Below are 25,834 nucleotides of genomic sequence, written 5' to 3'. Positions count from 1 at the left end.
GTGCATGAGCCAGGAATGACCCCTGTGCATTGCCGGGTGTTACCCAAAAAGCAAAAAAAAAAAAAAAAAAAGGAAGAAAGAAATAGGTTCCTAGTAGATCCTGGGGACTAAAAGAGGAAGCTGCTTGGTTACAGCACTCCTTCCCCCCCCCCCCCTTGCACCCCCCAGTGGTCTTCAGATACGATCTTCAGAATATTTATGGGCTGGTTCCTGTATTTTAATCAATTCTGTGACTTAGAGAAAACCCAGCCGCCCCCTTTGCTGTCATCACAGGATAAACAACTCAAAGTCAGGTCGGTGCTTAGGAACCTGTCAGCCTTGGCGGTGGGGCTAAGGTTCAACTCCTATCTTTTATGCTAACGGGTGCCCGAGGAAAGCTGCCCATGAGAATTTAAAGGCCTCTGCTCTCTGGTGACTTACCGGCTCTCCATTCTCTTTCCCCTGTCTCATATTTGATGGATTGATTTGGGGGGGAGGGTCTGGGAGGGGGGAGCATCAGGTCAGGGCTTCATTGCCACCCCCTACTCTCCATACCTGCCCAGCTATAGCCCCTGCTCCCATGGGGCAGGGGTCCAGATTTAGGAAGCACAGTGACACACAGGATCTCAGTGCGCAGGTTGCTTGTCGTGTGCTCTCTCAGGAATTCTGCAGTAGCCAAGTCATGAGGGTATTTTCAAGGGAAAATAAAGCGAAGTTGTGATTGGGGCAGGTCCTGTGTGCCAGAACTCAACCCAACTTTCAGTAACAGGGTCAGCAAGTTCGCTATAGTTGCCACGTTGCCGGCTTTGCTGTTGTTTACTTCTCGTGTTCCCAGGAGGGTGGGTTATACCCACCCCTCATTGGGCGTTTGCAAGTCTCTCAATGGGAGACATTACTGGTGCCCACTCGAACAAATCGATAAGCAGCGGGATGATAGTGATGATGATGATTCTCACCCGGGTTCATGTATCTGCTTGAAGAGCGTGGACTGCTGGTGGGTGCTCGACATGGACTTCACACACTTGCTGGGGGCCCTTGGGATTGCACATCTCTTAGTTGAGGTGTTCGCTGTGGGGATGTCACGTGGATTTGCAGTGACGGCAGTGCCGCTGGATTTGGCATGTGGCACTGAGAACCACAGACAGCCAGGCACAACCACTTACAGAGTTGTTGGCGTCACCCTCGGTACCTGTGATGGGACTGGGGATCAGGTGCACCCCAAAATTGATCTTAATTCCGTAAGGCAGGCACTCTTGGCCACTAAGCTATTGCCCACCTCCCATCCCATCCATGAAGTTCATTAAAAATATTTGCCACCCCCAAACATTTGGGGGGGCATACCTGAGTGTGCTCAGGGCTTGTTCCTGGCTCTGAGCTCTGGGGATCGAACCCAGGTTGGTCGTGTGCAAGGTGAAAGCGTCATACTGGCTGTGCTCTCTCCATCCAGCCCAGTTCTTTTAAAATCAAGCTTAGACTTGTTAAGTTAATTGCTACGGATTGTAGCCCCTGAGGGAGGATGCTGCTAGCATCTTATGGAGGAAACCAGGGATGCTGCTACACCTACACCCCACAAGATTCCAGAATAGTCCTGAGAGCAGTTGTGCAACCCCGTCTTCTAAGGAGAGTTTGAACCGCGCTACGCTGGTGGCACCTGAAGCCCTGTGCTGTCTCTCTGGCCCAAGGGCAGATGTCTCAATCACTGCCCTAGTCCGTCACACACAGACCCACAGAGTACACTGTCCATCCTCTCTTCTGACTGGGCAGCGTCATTTAAAAGAAGCAACAGGAGGCCTGGAGAGTTGTTTGGAATTGATAGGATGCAATCTTCATCCTGCAGGTGCAGTGCTAGGCTTTGGGACTTGATTGACTTGGAAACACATGCTCTGGCAAACACCAGAACAGGGTCTCAAGTTCAGGGCTCTCAAAATTCCCTGCGCGTAGTGCTCTCTTCTCCTATTTGGACATAAACACCTTGTTTTACTCTAGTATATCTCTCCTTTTTTCTCTGCTAGCAGCCAGCTTGTTTGCTTTTCGCGTGCATGCTTATGTATGTGTTTGTGTATTTTTTTTTTTTTTTGTATTTTGGTTTGGGGGCCTCACATGGCAGTGCTCAGGGGAGTTAGAGGATTGAAGCTGACCTGTAATCTATGTCCTCAGCCTGTTGAGCTGTTCTTCTTGAGTTCCAGATGTGCATTTATAATCCAGAGTTGCAGATGACTCTGTGTGTGTGTGTGTATATGTGTGTGTATGTATGTGTCACACCTAGCAATGCTCAGGAGATATGGCACCTCCCTCAGGAATCAGTCCTGGAGAGCTTAGGGGATTGTATAGTATGCCAGGGATCCAACCTGGGTCAGCCACGTGCAAGGCAAATACCCTACCCATGGTATAATCACTCTGACTTTTGTATAACCACAACCGACTTTCACAAAACTCTTCATTTTTAGGGCTTTTGTTTATCCCTTATGTTTTGGTTTTGGACTACAATTTTTTTGTCTGTTCCTTATGGGGTTTATTTTATTTTGATTTTTGTTTTTGGACTACGCTGTTTTGTGCCATTTGTTGGTTTTGGTAAGGGATTATACCCAGTGACCAAGCTGGGTATGAGGGCTACTCCCAGTGCAGTGCTCCACCATTCCAGCGAAGTGGGCACTTTACCCCTTTGAACCATCTCATCAGACCCTGCTTCCAGCTTTTTTGAGTAGTTCTCTTGGATTTCAGCCACCTTGGCTATGAGCATTTGCTGCTTAGTTCTCTTTTAAATGGCTACTCCCCTGTATATTACAGATACCTGTTTGTAACAATAGGATGTGACATATGCCAAGTACTGCCTGAAGCACTTTCCTGAGCCTGTTTTCATCTGTACAGAAACCTGCCAGGTCTGAATTATGTCTTAATTACTGATGAGGAAACTGAGATTCAGATACCAGTATAGCTTTGGAAGGGCCCACCGTGGAAGGTTCACGAAGCCTATTTCCCTTCATCCTGCAAAGGAGCAGCGTGGCTCAGTCAAGGTCCCAGTGCAGGCAGCCAAATTGGGGCTCTGGTCACTCTCGCTTCCCTCTTGACCTCTTGCCCTCTTGCCCTCAACGACCTCTTGACAATTTAGGAAGTTCTCTAACATATTTCTGTGAACTCCATGAACAAACCGATGAACTAAGATTTTACGTGGCAAGTAGAATTTGCGAAGAGACAGACAGCTAGTAAGTTAGCAAACCAAAGCCATAGCCCAGGTGATCATTTGTGTGCAGGGGAGTACCCCTTGTTGGTGCTTGTGCGGGTGTTGGGGGGCGGGCACTATCCCAGTGGAGCTTGGGGTGCCGCGTGGGGCTGGAGGCTGAACCCTGGGACTCTTGCATGCACATCATGTGCTCCCTGGCACCAGATACCAGTATTTTTACTACGATCTAGATGAAGTGCCTTTGAAACGGCAGATAAAGACTCTGGGTTCCTCTTTGCTTTCCCGGCTTTAGACATTGAACACAAGTAAAAATGTCAGAGTCACAAAGCCACGTTAGATATCTGCACAATAGGGGCTTGCTGCGTGCTTTTCCTGAAGGCAGATAGGCAGTTTGGGGGGGCTTTGGTCCTTTGGGGTCACACCTGGCGATGCTGAGGGCCGCTGCAGGCTCTCTGAGCTCAGGAGAGCTGTGTGGGGCAGTCGTGGGGTGGGGTTGAACCTGGGCCTCCTGAGCCGTCTCTGGGACTGCAGGGGTGTTTCGCTTGTGTTTTATTAAGGATTATGGCAGTGACCCATCCTTGCTCCCCCCACCCGCCGGGAGGTCAGTTTACCCTGGGGTGTCCTAAACAAATGTTTCTTTTCTAGCCTTCCTGCCGTCCTTTTTCTGGTTTGGGTGTGTGTTTGTGCATGCATAAGCACTCACTCTAGTTTTTATTAGCGTTTTTTTTTCCCCCTTTCTGTAGAGACCTATAGAAAGTGACCTGCAGTGACCTGCAGTGACCATTCATATGTAGATATTTGAGGGCCCCTGTCTTGGGCCTCGGTCATGGTGGTGGCTGAGAGCTGGGTCATGGCAATTTGTGTGCTAACTTTTTGAACAGCTGCCTGTCGCCTTGCTGCCAGCAGTGATAAGGGTCCTGCTTCCTACACCTCCTCAAACCCTGGAGGAGGTTTTGTTTGTACTGGCCATTTTTGTTTTGTTGCAAGCGGTGGTTTTGATTTGCATCCTCTTTTCCGGTTTCTTTTTCTTTTAGGTTTTGGGTCACGCTCGGCAATGCCTCAGGGGTTACTCCTGGCTCTTCACGCAGGACTGGACTCCTGGGAACTCCTGGCAGAAGCTCAGGGATGCTAGAGGTTCCTGGTTAGGCACATGCAGGGCCAGTGCCCTCCCCGCTTTCCTATCTCACCAGCCACTGATTTGCATTTTCTTAATAGCTCATGTTAAGCATCTTTTTCATATGCTTAGTGACCGCCTGAAAGAATAGCCTTTAGCGAGCTGTCTACTCTAGCCTGTAGCACCTGTTGGTCTGGGGTTTGAATAGTATGTTTTTAAGCTATTCAAAGTTAAGAATTGAAAATGCTTTCTTCTTTTAAACTTGGTTTGGGCGCCAGGAATAGAGGCACCAAGCCGCCCCTCCTGGTTGGTAGCATCTGTGAAACAAAGGCCAGCTCCTGATTTTAAGAGGCAAAGCTGGGGGCTGGTGTGATAGCACAGCGGGTAGGGCGGGTAGGACGTTTGCCTTGCACACTGCTGACCCGGGTTTGATTCCCATCATCCCATATGGTCCGGTCCCCCTCGCCTCCCCCCCCCCCCCACCGCCAGGAGTAATCCCTGAGCATCGCCTGGTGTGATCCAAAAAGCAAAAAAAAAAAAAAAAAAAAAGTGGGGGGAGGCAAAGCTGCATGGGGAAAAGAAATCCCTTTTTCTGGAGTGCCTGCTTTGCCTCCGGGAGAAGGGGGGTGGTGCTCAGTCCCAGCCCAGGGATAGTTCCCTGAGCTGCTGGGTGCAGGGCCCCCCCCCCACGTCCCCCACACTGCCCTAGGGATGGCCACCAGACCAGAAGTGACCCTTTATCAAGTTGCATAAATTCCCTCCCTCTCCTGGTTTTCTGATCCGTCTAAATAGGAAAGGATGGTGGGTTTTGTAAACCGCTTTCTTTGGTGTGCAAGAATCTCGATGACCCTGTGGTCCCTCCCTCTGGTGTGTGGACCACATTGGGTGGTTTTAGTACCAGGTTTCATTGGCCCCATTGGTGTACCGTTCTCGTAGGCATTGGTCTGAAGCGTTGGACTAAGCGCGCTCTCTTCCTCCTGCGAACTGTGTCCTCCCTGCCTTCCCACCCCTCCTGAGCACTCAGCACACCTGTTTAGTCAGTAGCCCTCTAACTCAGCCTTAAGCAGCCCTGGTCTTAACCGACTCTAAACCAGTTCAGAGACGCTCATCAATCCCCTCAAAGTGCCTCCTCTGCCCCCGCCCCCACCCGTCTTGTTTCGCTGAGAGAATTTTCATTCATCGGTTCATGTCTAAACTCATCCTGACTTTCAGAATCCTTCACAGGCCAATCCCACATTACTTCTCTGGCCTCTTGTTACTTATTTAAGAGAAAAAGATGGAAAGTCTAGGGAGGTAGTTCAGCAGACTGGCTCAGTGCTCTATGCATGGGGACCCAGGTTCTATTCCTGGCACTGCCGGGAGTGACCCCAGAGCACGGAAGCAGGAGTGGCCTCTTGCACCTTGCAAAAGGAAAAAACAGCCAAAAACAGAATCTATGGCCTCATTGGCGCAACTAATTGTAACTTAATTTTATTTTCAAGTATCTTAACACTATACGCATGTAAATTTGATTTCTTATGTCTTTTCCCCAATTTCTCCTTGGATTTTCTATTGGCTGCATGCCAAGCAAGCACTTTAACCCCTGTAGTAGCCCACCTCCAGCCCCGTGTTTTTTGTTTTATTCTGGTTTTGGGGGGGCTCACGCCTGGTGGTTCTCAGGACCTACTCGGGGCTCTGAGATCAGAGATCACTCCGGAAGATGGGCTGGGCTACCAGACAAGCATCTGGCCTGCTGTGCTCTTGCCCCCTCATTTAAACGACTATTCAGATAGCCTCTTTCAGACACTTGAGCCACAAAAATCTATTTATTTTTTTCTTAAGCATAATAAGTGCCTCCTGTGCTATAAGGTCACGAGTCACCTGGCCTAAGAGGAAGTTGTTGCAAGAAGAAAAACCTAGAAACTCCGTGGGTTTCTTTGGCCCTTCTGAGAGTTTCGAAGTTGGGGCAGCGGGGGTGGGAGGGGGCCAAGGGGGGTGGTTAGTGACCAGTCCAGCCCTTGGAGCCTTGGACCAGGGCTGCTTCCCTCTTTCTCAAGGTCCTTTCTCCCTCAGGACACACTCTGCAGCCCTGGGCATACTGGGTACATGAAATGGGCATCCGCGGCATTTAAAGATTATAAATCACAAATTTATCTTCAAGCCCCGGGCGGGGGGGGAATGGGTCATCAGGGTATGTTCTGGCTCTGTGCTCAGAAGTGACTTCTGGCATTGTGGAGGTGGGGAGGGTACTGTGGGGATCACATGTGGCACTGGGGGTTTGAACCAGGATCGCTGGGGTTAAGGCTGCTCCTTACCCTAACCCAGACTGGTTCCCCTTGGCTCCTTTAAAACAATTTTTTTAATAAAGTGAAACAACTTGATCTTGCAGACCCACCTAGAAGCTAGACCTTAGACTGTCTTGCAGGAATTGCTGGTGTCTTATTTTCTTTGATTCCTAAAGTTATTCTTTTGTTTTTCTTGGGTCACTGTCACTGTCACTGTCATCCCGTTGCTCATCGATTTGCTCGAGTGGGCACCAGTAACGTCTCCATTGTGAGAATTGTTGTTGCTGTTTTTGGCATATCCAATACGCCACGGGGAGCTTGCCAAGCTCTGCCATGCGGGCGCGATACTCTTGGTAGCTTGCCGGGCTCTCCGAGAGGGACAGAGGAATCGAACCCGGGTCGTCCTCATGCAAGGCAAATGCCCTGCCTGCTGTGCTATGGAGTAAAGAAACAAATTAATGGGGGGGGGGCCTTCGGGGCGGCAGTGGGCCACATCCAGCAGTGCTCAGAAGTGACTCCTAGAGGTGCTGAAGAACCATAATTGGTGCCAGGGGTCCAAACTGTGGTAAGACTATAGACGCCCCTTGTCAGACTCAGTTCCCGACTTCCTGTACTGTCTCTGGTCCCTATATTCAGCTTTAAATTTTAAGCTATCTTGATGAGACAGGACAGTTGAGATAGAGAAACGTGAGCATCTGAGGTGAGAATAGCATCCTTCTTTGAGGGAATGGACCGTTCTGGGCAAGTCCTGCCCAGCCTTCTGCCAACTTGAAGATTTCAGAGATTAACACCCCCCCCCCCCACACACACACACCCACCCCCGGAGACACCTTTCCCTAATAAAGATAAACATCTTAACTGGTAATGTCACAAATTTGCCTCATCAAGAGTTTTCATTTAGCTGTGGTTGAGGATCAGACCCAATTACTGCTTATTACCCAAAAATAAAAGCTGAGCGCTTAAGTGTTTTTTATTGTGCGGCTAATCCTGTTTATGGTTTATGGTGAGTTGAGTTATTGACCCTCCAGAAAACTGCAGGCTTGAGAAGTGGACCGGATTACACCAAAACCACCACATAACTGTGGTCAGAAAACCTCAGTTCCTTTCTGGGAGATTTGTGGGTACCTGTCTCTCTTCCCTGCCTCCCGGCAAGAGAAGAGAGTACTTTTGTTTTATGACAACGACATGAATTAAGCAAAGGAAATGCAGACCTGCTGGTGCTTGCCAGCGACTTAACTTCTTTATTCCTGGGCCCACAGGCTTTGTCTTGTCTCCTGCCAGGCGTGTCCTTTATATATAGCATCTTGGGTGGGGGGGAGGGGGGGAGGATTTCACTGGGCTTCCTGTGAAGTTTTTAGGAGAAACTGAGTGAGAAATGCCCGTTGGATCCTACTGTGATTGGATATTTGTTATTACCAGCACTGTTGTATGACTCAGGTGCTGAACTAAGTTCTCTGACTCCTTGCCTTGGAGAGGCAAGGATTCATGTTCAAGACACACAACCAGGGGGTGAGAGGAGCCTGGTAAAGACAGCAAATGCTGTCTACTCCCAGGCTCATTCACGCCCATGACCGGACGGGTACGGAGCACTTTTATGGAGGCTCGGGGCCAGATTGAGCCCCCAGGTTCAGGATGACGTTCCGAGGAGGGGTATAGTGCCGAGTGTCAGAGAAGTGATTATTCCAAAGCCCTCCTCCCAGCGGATGGCTGTGAAGTAGAGCCTGGGGAAGGTGCCTTTGGGGCAGCTGCAGTCCCCTCTCCACACACGGTCCCTTCCTGAGCACTGCTGGGGGTGGGGTGGGAAGAGACTGAGCCGGTCAGTGGCAGAAACTGGCGCAGGTGTGCCCCGCTTTGTCCGAGTTCGAACTGTGGCGCTTTGGTTTTCTGAAGGACTTAACGCTCTTACTTGTTTTTGCCTATTGAAAGAAACACAAAGAGGACTTCTGCTTTTGCAACAAAAGGTGGGAAGTGGAAGGTGTTCAGCACTTGTTTTGTGCAGCACCTGCTCTGGAGACCCACTTCTTCGTTGTGGTCTTGTTTGGGGGGGCCACACCTGGTGGAACGCAGGGATCTAATCCGGATCAGCCGGGAACAAGGCAAGCACCCTCTCTGCTATGTTGTTATTACTGCTCCAGCCCCTTTTGTTTGGAGCAGGAGGCACACCAGGCTCCGGTGCTGCTCTAGAAACAGTGCTCCACGGTTGCTCCTGGCAGCACTCAGCACTGTTTTGTACCCAGGCCAGGGATCGAACCTAGGCCTGCAGCATGCCTAGCATGCGTGCTTGACCTTTCAGCTGTCTCCCCGGCCAGCCTGAGCCTTGCTTTGTAAGCTGCGGGTCATAAAACTGTATGTAGGGATTGCAAAATTAAAGAAAAAAATTTAAAATAAGTTTCTTCATAATTTATCATCAGGAAATGTTTGCTCTGGTTCCCTATTTCACATGCATGCATATATATATCTCCAGGGCTTACTTTAACATGTTTTAGGTGTAGAGCGGAAGTTTAGGAAGCTCAGGCCAGACCATTGGCTGCCGTATCTCCTTGTACCTAAGGACCAACCAGCTCCCAGGCAAGGAGCAGGCAGCTGAAAACGTCTGTTCCAGAGGACACCACTAGTGGGAAGGGTTCTGCCAGCTTCTTCCTTAGGAGCTTCTGTATCCGCACTGTGGATTTATTGTGGCACTCCTGCTTTCATGAGCTCTTTTAGGGTTTTTCAAGGTATTACGTGGTGACGAAGGACAGGATACTCGGCAGTCCTGTTTAGTAAGGACTTGAGTCTAGGAATGTGTAAAATAATTTTTTATATGAATTGATGGCTTCCGGCTGGGACCGGACCTTAGCTCAGCAGTCAAACCCTTGTACCCCACGTTGGATACCCTGGCACTGCAAAAATACTATTAGTAAAACACATCCGTTATTGCGGATTACTCCTGTGCTTCACGGCATTTTGACACTTCAACAGGGAGAAGCTGCAGTAGTTTCCACTGAATGGAGGAAGTTGGACTTGAAATTAATCTGTAAAGCATTGTTTGCAGAGCTGTGCAGATGGATACGACATAGTTGTTAACTCTGTCCAATAACTTTTGTTTGCGTATTTATTTTATGGCCCTAAGGATTGAATCCAGGGCTTCAAACATCCAGGGCAAGCACTCGTTTTGTTTGTTTGATTAGGGGCCACACCCATCAGTGCTCAGGGCTTACTCCTGAGTCCGAGCTTGGGGGTCACACCTGGTGGGGCTCAGGGGACCATATGAGGTGTCAGGAATTGAACCTGGCCAGCTGCATTCAAGGCAAGTGCCCTACCCTCTGTAGCTATCATTCTGGCCTCACAGAGAGTATTTTACCTGAGTTCTCTACCTAGCCTCTGTTCAATAGCTTTTTGTTTGTTTTGTGTTTGTTTTCTGGACCACACCTGGCTGTACTCAGGGCTTACACTTGGCTCTGTGCTCAGGAATCACGCCTGGCAGATGCAAGTCAAACACCTAACCCACTCTACTATCTCTCTGGTCCCTGATTTTGAGTTTTTTATTTTAGAAGAGTATATATGATCGGAGATACTTCAGTTCACATATTTTCACACAACAGAGTCAAATGGCATTAGAATTTATTTGGGACAAATAAATTCTTGTTCTATTTTGGGGGCACTCCTTGCAGTGCTCAGGGGACCGGCCATATGCAGTACCAGGAACCGAACAGACACCAGCCGAGTGCGAGGCAATCCCTGGCTCAGAGAAAACTTGTCAATAATTTCTCTGAAGATCGTGCATGTTTGGCGTTTGCCAAGGCTAACTGGACACCTTTGATGCTGACAGTTGCTGTCCCGGTCGGGGACAGCGATTGCCTTTGACAAGCCTCCAAGACTGCTGATCTCAGCAGGGTCCGGTTCCATTTCTAGCCGGTGACGATGACCTGTGACTCGAGCAAAAAAGACCATTGACGCTTGTCCAAGGACAGTAGATGGATGTTTCAATCGGCTATTTCGGGTTGTGTCATACGTCAGCGTTACATCGGGCCCTCAGCTGTTGAAAAGCATCGAGTGGTTCCTCTAGTATTACAGCTGGCCGGAGTGGATGGCCCCCTGGACACATTCCCTGCCAGAGAGCTGCTGGGGAACCAGCACACAGTGAGGGATAGGAAATCTATAGCGGATATCCTTGGGGATGGGACCAATTAGATTTCTTTTCACTGAATTCAGTTTGAACGATTTCATTTTCAATATGCATCTCAGAGACCAATTCATTTAGCCTAGTCAGTGTTTCAAAATTGCTTCTAAGTAAGTGGCTTCTGTTAATTTTTGTTTTGGTGACAAACAGGAGAAAATGTGTCCGTGAAAACTGAAAACGGGTATAGACATGTGGTAGTGGGAAATCAACATGGGAACGGTGTTCCCACAATTGGGATTAGTGGGAACATTCCCTATTTGCTCCCCCTCTGCCATCTTCTTTAGAATTCAGTCTTTTTTTTTTTTTTTTTTTGCTTTTTGGGTCATACTCAACGATGCTCAGAGGTTACTTCTGGCTCTACACTCAGGAATTACACCTGGCAGTGCTTGGGGGACCATATGAGATGCCAGGGATTGAACCCAGGTTGGCCACATGCAAGGCAGCTGCCCTCCCCGCTGTGCTATTGCTCCGGCCCCAGAATTCAGTCTTGCTTTATATTTCTTTCTAAGCATTCAAACCTAAAGTTTATTTAATATGGTGTCGGTGGCATTGTTGGTTAATTGCGTGATTGGAAAGTCATTGTCAGTGACAAGTGACACACAGTGGTATGAGCAGTGAAGCTTAAAATAACCCAGCTTCACATTCACTCACATTCCCGGGACTCCTTTACTTAAAGAAGGAAAAAAGTTGGGACACTGTTCAGGCTGGAATCTGACATTGAATTTTTTTTTTTTAACAGTTGTAGTTGTGCTGTTTACTCACATTTCTTCCAGACGTGTCAGAAGCACTTTCCCCCTTCCCCCCACTGATTAAACTTTTAAAAAAGGAATTCTCTTCTTAGAGCTTGTCTTTTTTTTTTTTTTTATTAAAAAAATGCAAACCTTAGACCTGTTGGAGAAGCAGATTCTTGTCAATATTCCTTAAATGCATTGAGGTTTAATTTCTGACTAACATGTTTGTGCTTCTTTTGTTTGCTTATTTCTCAAATGTAGAGCTGTCAGATGCTGTTAAACCAACTGAGAGAAATCACGGGTGTTCAAGATCCTTCCTTTCTTCATGAAGCCCTGAAGGTTAGTTGGGGGTTTTGGGGACGGGGAAGCTTTATTAGGCCAAAGGCCTTTAAAAGCAGTTGTCCTTGCATAGTTAGGTTGCACCAGGCTATTTTTATGCCAAAACATAAGAATGTGGGAGCTCTTTACAACTCAGTTGTCCTTGAATTTTCAATTTGTAATTTATGAGGAAGCTTTCGGGAGCTTTTATTATTATTATAATTTACATAAGTTATTACAGGCTATATTATAATTTCTATAAGTTATTATTATTATAATTTATGAGGGGAGATGGGGATGAGGGAGACTCCGGTTCAGGGGAATCCTTCAGGGTAAAAGATTTTAGAAGCATGTCAACATGTCAATAAATGTTTATGAGGATTTTGGCTACATGGAACAAACTGAAGTGTAACTTAAAACTGGAAGTTTGAGCTGGTCATTTGGTTAAAAACAAACAAACCAAGAACCTTGTTACTTTGTTTCCTGGGCTCATAGCTTACTCATGGCAGTGCTCAGGGAACCTTCTGAGGTAAAGACATTGAACTTGACTTGGCTGCTTGCAGGCTGAGTGTCTTCAGCTCACCTTGTTCCTTTTTGACTGGTGAGATAGTTCAGTGGACTGGGGTATACACTTTTTCATGCAGGAGACCTGGGTTTGATTCCCTATACTAAATGCTCCTTGGAGCACCAAGCCAGGAGTAGTTCTTTGAACACTGTCAGCTGCGGCCCTAACTCCCTCCTTCCCCCCCCCCCAAATAAATAAGTAAATAAATAAAGAGGTGGGAAATGAGCCTGGGAGAGAGTACAGCAAGTTGAAGGCTCGCCTTGCATGCTGCCAGCCCTGGATTTGATTGCCGAACATGGCCCTGGAAATAAGCCTTGAGTACAGCCATGTGTGGCCAAAAAAAAGCCAAAAGAGGGGCTGGAGCGATAGCACAGTGGGTAGGGCATCTGCCTTGCACGCGGCCGATCCAGGTTCGATTCCCAGCATCCCATATGGTCCCCCGAGCACTGCCAGGAGTAATTCCTGAGTGTATGAGCCAGGAGTAACCCCTGTGCATCGCCGGGTGTGACCCAAAAACCAAAAAAAAAAAAAAAAGCCAAAAGAAAGGAGGGAGGGAAATATTTAATTAAAGAAATAGGAGAGAGAGAGAGAGTGTGTAGCCGGTAGGGCATTTGCCTCGCACGTGGCCAATCTTGCTTCAGTCCCTGGCATCCCCTATGGGCCCCCAAAGTAAGCCCTGAACACCGCTGGGGGTGATCCCCCCACCAGAACCAAAATGTAGATTAAAAAAAGAAATAATATACCCTTTTGGCATAAGTTGACTTCATTTAGATTCTGCCCTTTTTTGCCCTAGTTCCTCTGGGAAGTGTGGCGGCGTGTCCCAGCTGTATCTCTTGCTCTTGTTTGTACAGTCTGGGAAATCCAAGTTTGGCAGCTCCTGTAACTAGGGGTTTGATGTGTACTTTAATCTTATTAGGCTTCTGTTGTTCCACTGTGGGTTTTTTTTTTTTCTCCTCGGTTTTGTTTTGGGGCCATGTCTGGTGGCGTGCAGGAAGTCTTGCCCGGCTCTGTGCTCAGGTGGTCAGCTCTGGCCCTGGATTCTTTTTCGTTTTTTTCCTACTTTCTGTCTTCGGGTTACTTGTAGATGGGTTTATTAGATCACTAGAGTCATAAGGAGTCACAGTCACAAAACTAATTTGCTACTTTAAAAGTGTGAGGTGATGCTGTTGGCGTCTTTCTTCCCTTAGGCCAGTAACGGTGACATCACACAGGCAGTCAGCCTTCTCACAGATGAACGTGTCAAGGAGCCCAGTCAGGATCCTGCGGCTACAGAACCGTCAGAGGTTGAGGGGCATGCGGCCAGCCAAGAAGCCTTAGCAAGTGAGTAGGATCAGTCTTGGTCCAGCTTTGAACTCAGAAACAAGATAGTCTGTGAGTTTCCTACCAAGTGCACCAGCGCTTGGGGCTGGTGCAAACTTCATTGGATTGGTGCTTTCCTGCATTCAGCTGCCTTTTAAATGAGCACCTGTTATGTCCCGAGCACTGTTTTAGGCACTGCAAGTGAAGAAACACTGCAAATGAAGAGACTGCTTTTCTGTGCTTTATTTTTTCATGGAAGAGACTAATAGTCAATAAAAGTAAGGACTGAAGTAAAAGAAGGGGGAAAGGAGGAATGGACACTAGATTTTAAATAGGATGGACTAAGGAGATGCTAGGGGTGGGGGCCTAGAGGGACAGCACAGAGGTTAAGATGCTGGCCTCGTATGTGACTCTACCTCCTCCTGTGGTCTTCATGGTCAGTGTGGGGTGATCCCAGCACCCCAGGCCCCAGCAGCTCTGCATCCTCTGGTGCCCATTTGGCTGAGACTCTCTGAGAGGGGTCCCGAGGTCTCCCAAGCACTCCTGGGACCCTTCCCCTCCCCCCCCCGGCTGCCCCCGAAAGGAGAAGGTTCAAAGCAGGGGAGTCCGGAGTAAGTCATAAGTCCCTTGGGCTTTAAGATGGGTCTGGTGGCTGGAGCAATAGTACAGTGGGTAGGGCATTTGCCTTGCAGGCGGCCGACCCGGGTTCGATTCCCACCATCCCATATGGTCCTCTGAGCACTACCAGGGGTGATTCTGAGTGCAGAGCCAGGAGTAACCTCTGTTCATTGCCAGGTGTGACCCATAAAGCAAAAAAAAAAAAACCATGAAAATCCGAGAGTTTTCCACAAAAAGATACGAACACTGTAATCGTATGCTATTCATTCAATAAAATTCACAGTGATTCAATAAAATTAAAAAAAAAAGATAGGTCTGTACTTCGACATGCAGGAGGCTAGAGTCGAGGGAGGCCTCATGAGTGAGCACTGTGGAGGGAGTGTGGATCGGTCCAGAGAACCTTTTTGTGCTTGCTTCTCCTTGGAGTCGGAGAGAGGCAGCTGTTGGAGTCGGGCTCAGAGAAATGATGCCAGCTGGCTTCAAGGTCATTTTGACCTCTGCATTGAGACCAGAATAGGGCAGTGAGCCCAGGTCACAGCAGGGAATCTTGGGGGCCCCCCAAGAGGCAGTGACAGATACTGGTGGCCGGGGCCAGGATGTGGGGTGGGTGAGCAGGGCTGCTGGGTGAGAGTTGCGTGCAGAGGAGGTGAAGTTAGGAGGGGAGTAGCAGGTAAGGAGAACTCGCAGGCTTTTCCGCTTGTTTGTTTCTGGTGTCTGGCCACACCAGCGATGTTCACGGGTTACTCCTGGCTCTGCGCTCAGGAATTACTCCAGGTGTTGCTCTGGGCACGAGATGGGATTCCAGGGCTCGAAACTGGGTTGGCCACGTGCAAGGCAAGCACCCTGACTGCTGTATTGTTCGAACCCCGTAAAGGGATTGTTTAACCTACCGGTGTGGCCCTTATTGTTGTGGAATAAGGCTGCAAAAGGAGGTATTTTACTTCTGCACTGTTGACTAGTCTAAGGTTACAGCGTGGCTGTAAGTTACTCACTTGGTTCTGGTAGAGAGTAAAATGTTGTGGCCCAGATGAGCCATTGTAATTTTTATCTCGGAATTTTCTTTTTTTCAAATGCTTTTTTTACCGCACACAGAGACGCAGTTTCCTGTATACCGAACTGACTAAACATCTGTTTATTTTGCAGAAGTTATTGACCTTACTCATGATAGCAAGGATGATCTTCAGGCTGCTATTGCTCTGAGTCTCTTGGAATCTCCCAAAATTCAAGCCGATGGAAGAGATCTTAACAGGTTGTTGATTGATCTGGTAACTTTTGTGTTCCCCACCAGTGTGCAGATGAAAGGCAGTCGTTTGGTGCATGCCACCAAGAGCCAGTTTCACTCACGCTCCTTGAATTGCATCTGAGGGAAATCTCTCTTTGGGGAGTGGATCGGGCTGGGGGACAGCCCCTCTCCCTCTGCAGTACTCAGGCTGTTCCTGGCTCCCTGCTCAGGACTGACCCCTCAGGGTCCTTGGGGAACCCGGTCAGCCAGGGTCAGGGGCATGCAAGGCACGCACCTTACCACTCTGCTCAGTTCCTCTCTCTCTCTCCCCTCCCTCTCCCTCCTTCTTCCTCCTTTCTCCCTCTCTCCTTCTCTCTCTCCTCTCTCTCCCCTCCTCTGTCTTCCTCTCTTCCCTGCTCTCTTCCCCTCTCTCTCTCTCTCTCCCTTTCTCCCCCTCTCCTTCTCCCCTCCCTTTCTCTCCTTTTCCCTCTCTCCCTCTCTCTCCCTCCCCTGAATGAAATTTCTTTAGGAGAACATTTAACTTTCCATTTGGTTATGTAATCTTTGATTCACTTTTCCAACACCCGAGTACCTGAGTGTGACCTGTCTCCTAGGTGTGACTGCATATCTTTGATGGGACCCCAGTAATCCTTAACACCGCTGGGCTCCAACTGCATTGCAGGGCCTGAGCACTAAACCATGAATCCGAGTAGCATAGAGTGGCCCTATGGCCCCACTCCTCCTCCAAGCAGAGCCAGGTGTGGTTTTATTGCAGCCCGAGGTCTTCGAGTAGAAGCCAGCAAAGACTTAGAGTTCACAGCTAAGCCAAGGAGGGACCAACCGAGAACCTTTAGCAACTTGGGGTTCTTGGAGAATGAATGCGACTCAGCTGCCCCTGTCTCGGTGGTGACCAGGAGCTGCATTTCCCAGAATTTGTTCCCATTTGGTAATTACCTGGCCTAGCGCTCAGACATCCACTTCCACCGGCGACCTGTCAGCTTTTTCCCCCTCGTGTTGCTGAGCGTTCTTGCAGAGCACCTTAGGGCCATGGTCATGTGCAAGACCATGTGGAGGCCCATCTCTGCATCCTCGGCTGTGCCTCAACGGCCTCTTTCCATAGAGGGTCTGAGCTAGGGTATCTCTCACTAGGAGTCATCGTACAGAAGTATTAATGTGTCTATATTTAAATCCTTGCTGTTTGCTTGTTAGAATCTTACAGTTCCTAGAAGGCCCGTGAGGGCCGGAGTGATAGAGCAGCAGGGAGGGCGTCTGCCTTACATGTGCCCGACCCGGGTTCAATCCCCGGCATATCATATAATTCCCTGAGCAACGCCAGGAGTGATTCCTGAGCACAGGACCAGGAGTAGCCCTTGAGCATCACTGGATGTGATCCAAAAAGCAAAAAAAAAAAAAAAGATAAAAAACCTAGAAGGCCATGATTGCCCAACAGAGAGTTTATCTGGCATGTTTCATGCCACCATCCTCCTCCCGATGGACTATGCTCTCTAACTCTTCTTATCTTTCCTGCCCGTGTGGTGTGCTTGGTCATGTAGGATGCACGAGGCAACCTCTGCAGAAACAAAACGCTCCAAGAGAAAACGCTGTGAAGTCTGGGGTGAGAGTCTGAATCCCAGCGACTGGAGGCGAGTGGACGGTTGGCCAGTCGGGCTAAAAAACGTCGGCAACACATGCTGGTTTAGTGCTGTGATTCAGGTATGGTATGTTTAAACCATAAGCGCCTCCTGGAAATAATTTTTGTCATTTTATTAAGCGGGGCTGTTGGTGCCATTTTTTAGTCTTATTTTTAGAAAGAAAACATAAGACCGGGGGTGGCTTTCCCCCACAACATTATTGTGGTTTGGAATCTGATGCTCTGGGGTCTAAATTAATGGTACTAAAAGCAAAATCTTCTAGCTGTTGATCGCACGTCGAATGGGTGTCACTAATGAATCAGCATTTAGTGACCCCTTAGGGAGCAGAGCAAGAGTGAACTAGGGGGCAAGTCAGTAGCTGGGATCCTTGTAGGTACCCAGACAGAAGATGACGGCGGTCTAGAGTGGAGATGTGGCATGCACCGGGGAAGGAGAAAGTAATTCTAGAGGTTTTAAGGAGATGGGGTCGATGGACTGTAGCGGAGTGACTGGACATAGGGGACAGGTCAGGAGCTAGCTGAGAGACTGAGGAAGTCCTGGAACCATGTAGATGACAGCCTTGATTGACGTGGGAGGAGGAATCATGTGGGTGTGGTTAAGAGTGGGATTCCGTCCGCTTCAAACAGGCTGATTTTGAGGTGCCAGCGTGGTGTCTCCACCTCCGACTGCCTCGGGTGCTACCTTGAAGTCAGCGTACAGTGGCGGTAAAACTGAGTGGGCGCAGGCCCCGAGGGCCGAGCTGCCTCCCTCAAAGGCCAGAGAGGTAGCACTTCAGGCAGGGCACGCGTTGCACACTACCGATGGCCCACCAGCAGTGATCGCTGAGCACTGAGACAGGAGTCAGTCTCAGCATTGTGCCAGGTGCGGCCCCAAACCAAGCTGAACAACAGCAACAAAACAAAATGATTCTCCCGGGCAGCCAAACGTGGGCACCGCGGAACATCTCTCTGGCTCCGTCTTCTGCTCCATCCTGGTGCTTGACGCCTGCCCTGCTTGGAGGGCGGGAGTGAAACCCTTCCTCTCCACACCTGAAGTGGACTCAGTCCGCTTCCGGTAGGGCTGGCCTGGTGTTAGTGGTGGGAAAGGGTGGTGAGACAAACAAAGCCTTTCCTTACTCCAGGAGGGTTGACTTGGACGCGTTGGACAGTGAAAGGGTCTGGGGCGGTGATAAGAGCTGGGCACGGGCTAGAGAGAGAAGGGGCCTGCTTCTCCAAATGTTAAGTCTGGCTTTTCCCAGGAGGTGGGCCGTTCAGCAGAAGCCTGAAGGGAAGGGATGAAAGCTTGTAATTACGCAAGGAATCTTCATGTAATGACAGTATGGCAGTGGGGAGACAGGAGGTGGGACGGGCCAGCTTTAGGAGCTTGCTTTTCGGGCGGAGAAATAGGAACCCTAGAATGTAGTCATTAAGAAACGGGGAGCAGAGGGGCCAGAGACTTAGTCCAGGGGTGAAGTCCTGTAGAACCTTGCTTGAATCCCTGGGACCACATATGGTCCCCAAAGCCCCACCAAAGGTCACTCCCAAGCACAGAGCCTGGGATAGCCCCTGAGCACTGGCAGGGGTGTCCTCCTAGAAGGAGAGCAGAGAGCAGCGAGGTCAGAGCATTTATTGATAAGCGCTTCTAAATAATGTGGAATCAAAGTTTGTTCAAACTCACTACATCAAGATCCTCCGCGAGCTGTATTAGGGATTCACCACCAGGATCTCACTATTCTACAAGGAAGTGATCATTGATGTAAAGAGAGGGGTGCGGCAGGGTGATACCATTTCACGGAAACTCTTCAGTGCCATCCTTGAGAACGTCATGCGACGACTGGAATGGGAAGGAATGGGAGTGAAGCTAGATGGTCGGCAACTACACCACCTCCGCTTTGCTGATGACATCGTTCTAATAACACCAAACATTGGCCAAGCAGCACAAATGCTGGCTGACTTTGACCACAAGTGTGGAAAGGTCAGACTGCAGCTGAATCTCACCAAGACAATGTCCATGGAAAATGAACTAGTCCCTGACGTTCCATTTGCTCCCAACGGAACGAACATCTCCGAATGCAGCAGCTGTGTATACCTGGGTCGAGAACTCAACATGAGGAATGACTTGGCACCAGAACTGCACAGGAGGAAGAGAGCTGTGGAATGCCTTCAAGAGCGTTGAAGAAGTTGTTAAGAGGATGAAGAACCTCCGGCTCCGAGCACATCTTTTTGACTCCACCATTTTTCCTGCACTAACATACGCCTCAGAGACCTGGGCCCTACGAAAAAAGGATGAGAAGGCTATTCGGGTCTCCCAAAGAGGAATCGAAAGAGCTATGCTTGGAGTATCATGTCTCACTCAAGTGAGAGAAGGAATCCGGAGTTCCATCCTCCGTCGACAGTCAAGAATCATGGACGCTGTCTCGTTTGCCAAGGCGTTGAAAATCAGATGGGCCGGACATATAATGCGATTTAGAGACAACTGCTGGACTAGTGTGGTTTTTGACTGGATTCCACAGGACGTCAAAAAACCCATTGGCTGCCCACCTATGAGATGATCAGACTTCTTTGTCAAAACCCGGAGTGAACGGTTTGAGGCTCTTTGTATTTTTGGAGCGAGCAGATATCATTGGGCTACACTAGCACACGACAGGGACAAATGGAGACATTACTGGTGTCCACTCGAGCAAATTGAAAATCAACGGGATGACAAGTGATACAAAGTTTGATAGAAGGAGACAGGAAGAGTGGAAGGAACCAGCAGTCAGAGACAGGAAGGATACCAGTTTGGGGGCCAGAGCAATAGTGCAACAGGTAGGGCATTTGCCTTGGGCAAATAAGGCAATAGCTGACCTGGGTACAGTACCCCATATGGCCCCCCCCCACACCACCAGGAGTGAGTGATCCCTGAGTTCAGAGCCAGGAGTAACCCCTGAGCATCACCACCTGTGGCCCAAAAAAATGAAGATAAATAAAGAGGCCAATTTGCTTGGGTCCGGATTGAGGTCAAAGAATGGTCACATCATCTGCACCTGTATGTTCATTGCGGCACTGTTCACATTAGCCAGAATCTGGAAACAACCGAGTGGGCACATCTACACAATGGAATACTATGCAGCTGTTAGGAAAGATGAAGTCATGAAATTTGCTTATATTATATATAAGCAATTATATTGCTTATTATGATGGTCATGAAGAGTGTCATGCTAAGTGAAATGAGTCAGAAAGAGAGGGAAAGACATAGAAGGACTGCACTCATTTGTGGAGTATAAAATACCATAATATGAGACTGACACCCAAGGACAGCAGAGACAAGGGCCAGGAATATTTCTCCATGGTTGGAAGCCTGCCTCATGAGCCGGGGGAGAAGGCAGCCGGCATAGAGAAGGGATCACTAATTCAGGATCGCTCAGTATGGGAGATATGTGCTGAAAGTAGGTAAGGGACCAAACATGATAGTCTTTCAGTATCTGTATTGCCAACTGTAATGCCCAAAAGTAGAGAGAGAGTATGGGGGAAGGGTGGGAGGGGAGGAGGTTGGTGGGGTAGGAATACCAGGGACATTGGTGGTGGAAAATCTACACTGGTGGAGGGATGGATATTCGATCATTGTACGACTGAAACTCAAACATGAAAGCTTTGTAAGTGTAGCTCATGGTGATTTAATTAAAAAAATTATTTTTAATTAAAAAAAAATGGTCATGTTAGGGAGGTTGAACACAGGCAGGGCTCACGAGTGGACTCTTTGATTTATGAGTTGGGAATTGGTGGCTTTTTGGGTAGTGCCATCGTCAGGAGAGGGAATTGTGAGTCTCACTGGAGCCGAGATGCTGCGGTGCCCTGAGGTTTCTCCCGCAAGCATTAGAGACCCTCCAGCGCACCTAGCAGGAGGCCCAAGGGTGAGCCAGGTGTCCTGAGGAGGCACATTCCAGGTAGGGCTGGGGTGCAGACGAATGGTGGTGGCCGAGAGGGAGCCTTTCCGCATTGGAAGAGCCAGTGGGGTTGTGAATGCCGGGGAAAGGGCGCGCTTCTGATTGCGTCTTGCCTCCTCAAGAATTCTGACAGCTGCGGACTTGAAGGGCTTTTCGTTTGAGGACTATTTGGGGAGAAGCAGTTTGATCCGTTCAAGGGAATGGATTAGATTTTCTGTTTTTGTTTTTTTTGGTCTTGGGGCCACTTGCTCCTGTCTGGCTTGCTCCTGCCCTGGCTCTGTGCTCAGGGATCACTCCTGGTAGGATTGGGCGGCCATCTGGGGCACTCAGGATTGAACCCAACTTGGCTATGTGCAAGGCAAATGCCCTTCCCTACTGTACTGTTACTCCAACTCTTCATTCAAGGGGTTGTCAAAGATTATCAGCTTTGGAAAGATACAAATAGTAGGGTACTGCCTGGTTTACCAAGGGTGAAAAGACTCCCTCTTTAGTTCTACCAGCCAAAGTTGTTAGCTCTTACCTCCTGCTTTGTTTTCATCTAGCTTTGAAATACATTTTGCAGATCTCACTTCTGCCCTGCCCCAGGTATAACCGTAGGGGTGTCCCTGACCATTATTATATCACACTGTGTCAGGGAGAATTGAACTCAACCTATAAACAGTGTATCACTCTGCTTTCTGCACCTGTTGTTCTTTTTCTAAAATTTTTTTTCTCAGTTTTTGAGATTTAGGTGGCTGCATGTAATTGTTGATCATTTGTTTTCACTGCTGTACAATAGACCGTTTTACGGAAATAGCTTTCTATACTTAATGACTACTCAGTCATCTACTATATATATTTACTATAGTTTCTGTAGCCTAGTCCTTTGGCTTCCCCCTGAGTTGCTTATAATTTTCTCCTGCAAAGGATTCAGACATTTGTTCAGCTAAAGAGTTGGTGCACTGCCGAAAGTAGATAATGGACCAAACATGATGACCTCTCAGTGTCTGTGTTGCAAGCCAGAATGCCCAAAAGTAGAGAGAGAGTATGGGGAATATTGTCTGCCATGGAGGCAGGGGGAGGGTGGGAAAGGGACGGTATACCCGGGATATTGGTGGTGGGGAATGTGCACTGGTGGAGGGATGGGTGTTTGATCATTGTGAGATTGTAACCCAAACATGAAAGCTTGTAACTATCTCATGGTGATTCAATAAAATTAAATTAAAAAATTTGGTGCACATCTAGTGCCATTTCTTTAGATTTATTAGAATTACTCCGTTGATTTTATGCCCTATTTTTAAGGTAAAAGTCATTTTAATTCAGATGTTTAGAAAAGAAAGGCGCTGAATCCATTTCTTTCCCTCTTACAGTCTCTCTTTCAGTTGCCTGAATTCCGGAGGCTCGTGCTCAGCTACAGTCTGCCCCAGAATGTTCTAGAGAACTGTCCAAGTCACACGGTGAGTTGGTTGTTGAGGAGCTGCCCTGGGGGTTGGTCACTGTTTTCCTCGAAGCTTCTCTCCGTTTGGACTCGAGCCAGTAGCTGAGACGTTCTGACACAGCCAGGCTTCGTTTCCATCCTCAGTGGCTCTTGTTCTTCTCTGTCATGGGGAGTAGGATCGGGGAAATGTAGTCAAGAGGGGATGGAAGGGGAAGGGCGTTTCCAAGAAAGCCCCGAGCCCCTGAGAGAGCACTGGGATGGGGCGGGGAGGGAGATGCAGATGTTCCTGGCGTTTGAGGCTGTTGTCACTGCTCTGGTGGGGCAGTGCGGGACAGGTGACCAGGTGGACGGAGGTCTGGGCTTTCTTCGAAGAGACTCACTGAGGCTCCTCGCGCCAGAGGAAAGGATGCGGCTCCTGCCCGCCTCCAGACCCCCCTGCACCACCCTTTATCCTCACAGGGCATAGCCTCGGGAAGGCAGCGCTCTGGCTTTTCCGACACTGCACAATGGTCTTGGGTTTCTGTTAAACGTCTTAGACGACGCAGAGAACCTGTCGCCCGGCTTAGTCCCGGTGTTTTTACCCACCTCCGACGGGGAGCGAGCGTCCGGCAGTTTCTGAATAAGAGGAATCCTTTGCTGTGTCTCCCACAGGAAAAAAGAAACATCGTGTTCATGCAAGAGCTTCAGTATCTGTTTGCTCTCATGATGGGATCAAATCGCAAGTTTGTGGACCCCTCCGCAGCCCTGGATCTTTTAAAGGGGGCATTCCGCTCCCCTGAGGAGCAGCAGGTACAAGAAACCCATTCTGGCCCTGCGGACCCCCCGCCCCCCACCCCCGGCCCTGACACTTGAAACTATGCCTTGTTAATATGCCTCTGCTCTAGTTCTGAGCATCTCGGAAGCCATGAACAGGACCGAGGGGGTGCTGTGACTTCCCAGTCGTGGCCTTTTCTAGTGCCTAGGGAAGAGATGGGAAAGAAGGTCTCTGGTGGGTGAAAGGGAAAAGATTGGAAGGAGGGTGTCTGATGGGCGAATACTTGGGCTGCGTGTGTGAGGCTCTGAATTTGATCACTGGTCACACACACACATACACACACACACACACACACACACACACACACACACACAGAGCAACGCATATACGCTCTGTGTGTTTTGTGTGCAAGGCTGGTAGCACACCGGAGGAAGAAATAGTAGTAGAAAGATGAGAAGTTCACAGGGGCTGTTCAAGTAAAAAGGAGGTTGGCAAAGACCTCAAATTATAGAACAGTCTTTCACATCTTTGTCTTGGGATGAGCCAGCCAGTAATTCTGTTTGTATTTACTTATCATGCCAAGGATGGAACAATATGTGAAGCTTAAGCTCTCCCAAATCCCAGGCCTGAAACCCTAATTGTAAAACTATCTAAATCTGAGTTCAGAGATTCCTCTCTCCTTGACATGAATGACTTCCCCGCCTTACTTTCTCTTAGAAAAACAAAGCTGTCTCTGTTAAAACAGCTTTTCCTTTAGAACATCTTTCATAACATGTATTGTTTACACCCCTGTTCAAATATTCTTAAATTCTACAGAATTCTCAAAATGTTTCATATCAAAGTTTCTTCATTTAGATCTCACACTGTTTTTAGAGGACTCAGATTTGTTCTTTGCTCCTTTTCTTCGCTTTTTTTTTCCTGTTTTTTAATTTTTTTTTTTTTAAGTAAGGCCTAAGTGTCTGGAGCAATAGCACAGCGGGTAGGGCGTTTGCCTTGCACACAGCCAACCCGGGTTCGATTCCTCCACCCCTCTCGGAAATCCCAGCAAGCTACCAAGAGTATCTCGCCTGCATGGCAGAGCCTGGCAAGCTACCCGTGGTGTATTCAGTATGCCAAAAACAGTAACAAGTCTCACATGGAGACATTATTGGTGCCCGCTCGAGCAAATTGATGAGCAATGGGATGACAAGTGACAGTGATACAGTGAAGGCCTAAGTGGAAGGATTTTTTTATTTAAGACCTACCTGGAAGATTTTGTTAGTGTAAGTGGCTGGAGGTCACAGAGGTGACAGTCCCTCCTAACCACGATTTTAAAGGTCACCAGATGTGCCTTCTCCTTTATCTTCATATTATAGTTAGTTCCTCTACACCTTGTATCTGCATGATACTTGGCCGTAGGAAAAGCAATTTTAAAAAAAGAGAACTTTGGCCATTGGTGGGAACGGGCAGATTTTCATGTCCCTCCATGGAGTGTTGGGTCTAACTCTTGTGCAATTTGTGCCTCTCTTATAGCAAGATGTGAGTGAATTTACACACAAGCTCCTGGATTGGCTAGAGGACGCGTTCCAGCTAGCTGTTAATGTTAAGTGAGTGTTGAGGATTTGTTTGTGCATCCTTCCTACTCACAGCGGTCCAGTGAGAGTCAGGGCCTGGGGGAAACCCTCTGCTCCTCAAGAAATGACTAGTCTTTCCCAACCCCTGGGGTCACTGCTTTTCAGTATGTATCATTTATCCCTACCCGTTTTGGGATTCTTCCTTCTGAACGTAGAGAAGATCCCCCTGACTTCCGATCCTTTTTTACTACAAGGGCCCTAGTAAGTGATTGCCCATGCTGTAAAATGAATTGCAAATTCCAATCAGTCCTAGATGGGAGTGTGGCCGTGTTAGTCAGGTGACTGCATGCCATTGCAAACTCTTTGTGAAGTCTGTAGAACGCTGGAGATAGCTTGAAGCCATTTCAGTCACCGATAAGTAGAATTCAGGAGGGAAAATATATATGTGTACATCTCGCTGAATACAGATGCTAAGAAATTATTGTTTTTTAAAATTCTTTGAACTCTGGATAGAAGAAATGCGTGTGTTGGAAAAGCAAAATTGCGACCTGTGTAGTAGTTACTAAGAATTTAAGTTGCACTTGTGAAAGTGAACTATTTTCATTCTTATTTGTGTATTATTTCTATGCCTGAAACGCATCTAACATCGAATGTAGATGTGTGTATGAAATATAAAGGAATATACATATACTCATCTCCATGTATGGTCCCCATGGTAGGTTTTCCATTCTCTAAGGCCAGAATTGTGTCTATGTGTCTAGAACTTAGCACAATACCAGACATATAACTTGTTCAAAGAGTGTTTAAGCTGACCTAATTCATTTACTTTAGACTATTCCTGACTCTTTAGGGGGGGTGATTGAAACATACTGTTTTCGCTTTGGAATGATGGATTGTGTTTGGAATACTGCTTATTTGATCCAAATAATACAGAATTCTCTCTCTCTTTTGTTTTTAAACAAAAACAAAAATATCAGTCCTGGGAACAAATCTGAAAATCCAATGGTGCAGCTCTTCTATGGAACTTTCCTCACGGAAGGGGTTCGTGAAGGTAAATTCTCTTCTCTAAATGTTCATTCCAGTCTGTGACTATCTCTCTTA

General features: G+C 48.2%; 1 protein-coding gene across 5 annotated transcripts in view; it reads left to right on the top strand.

Moving 5' to 3' along the window:
* USP28 (ubiquitin specific peptidase 28) overlaps positions 1-25,834 on the top strand; it is a 59,058-nt gene that overhangs the window by 2,240 nt on the left and 30,984 nt on the right. For 4 of the 5 annotated variants that reach the window (XM_055130457.1, XM_055130455.1, XM_055130456.1 and 1 more), the window contains exons 2-9: positions 11,693-11,770; positions 13,502-13,634; positions 15,375-15,480; positions 17,007-17,166; positions 22,359-22,445; positions 23,078-23,215; positions 24,693-24,766; positions 25,711-25,784. In XM_055130457.1, coding sequence (XP_054986432.1) covers positions 11,693-11,770; positions 13,502-13,634; positions 15,375-15,480; positions 17,007-17,166; positions 22,359-22,445; positions 23,078-23,215; positions 24,693-24,766; positions 25,711-25,784 — 850 coding nt within the window. Of the gene's footprint in view, positions 1-11,692; positions 11,771-13,501; positions 13,635-15,374; positions 15,481-17,006; positions 17,167-22,358; positions 22,446-23,077; positions 23,216-24,692; positions 24,767-25,710; positions 25,785-25,834 lie in introns of those variants that run through there. The other variant, XM_055130458.1, reaches the window with a different exon arrangement.

Source organism: Sorex araneus, chromosome 3 (assembly GCF_027595985.1).
Source record: "Sorex araneus isolate mSorAra2 chromosome 3, mSorAra2.pri, whole genome shotgun sequence".
NCBI lineage: Eukaryota > Metazoa > Chordata > Mammalia > Eulipotyphla > Soricidae > Sorex > Sorex araneus.
Note: the sequence above shows the minus strand (reverse complement) of the source record. Positions and strands in the feature narration are given on the sequence as shown.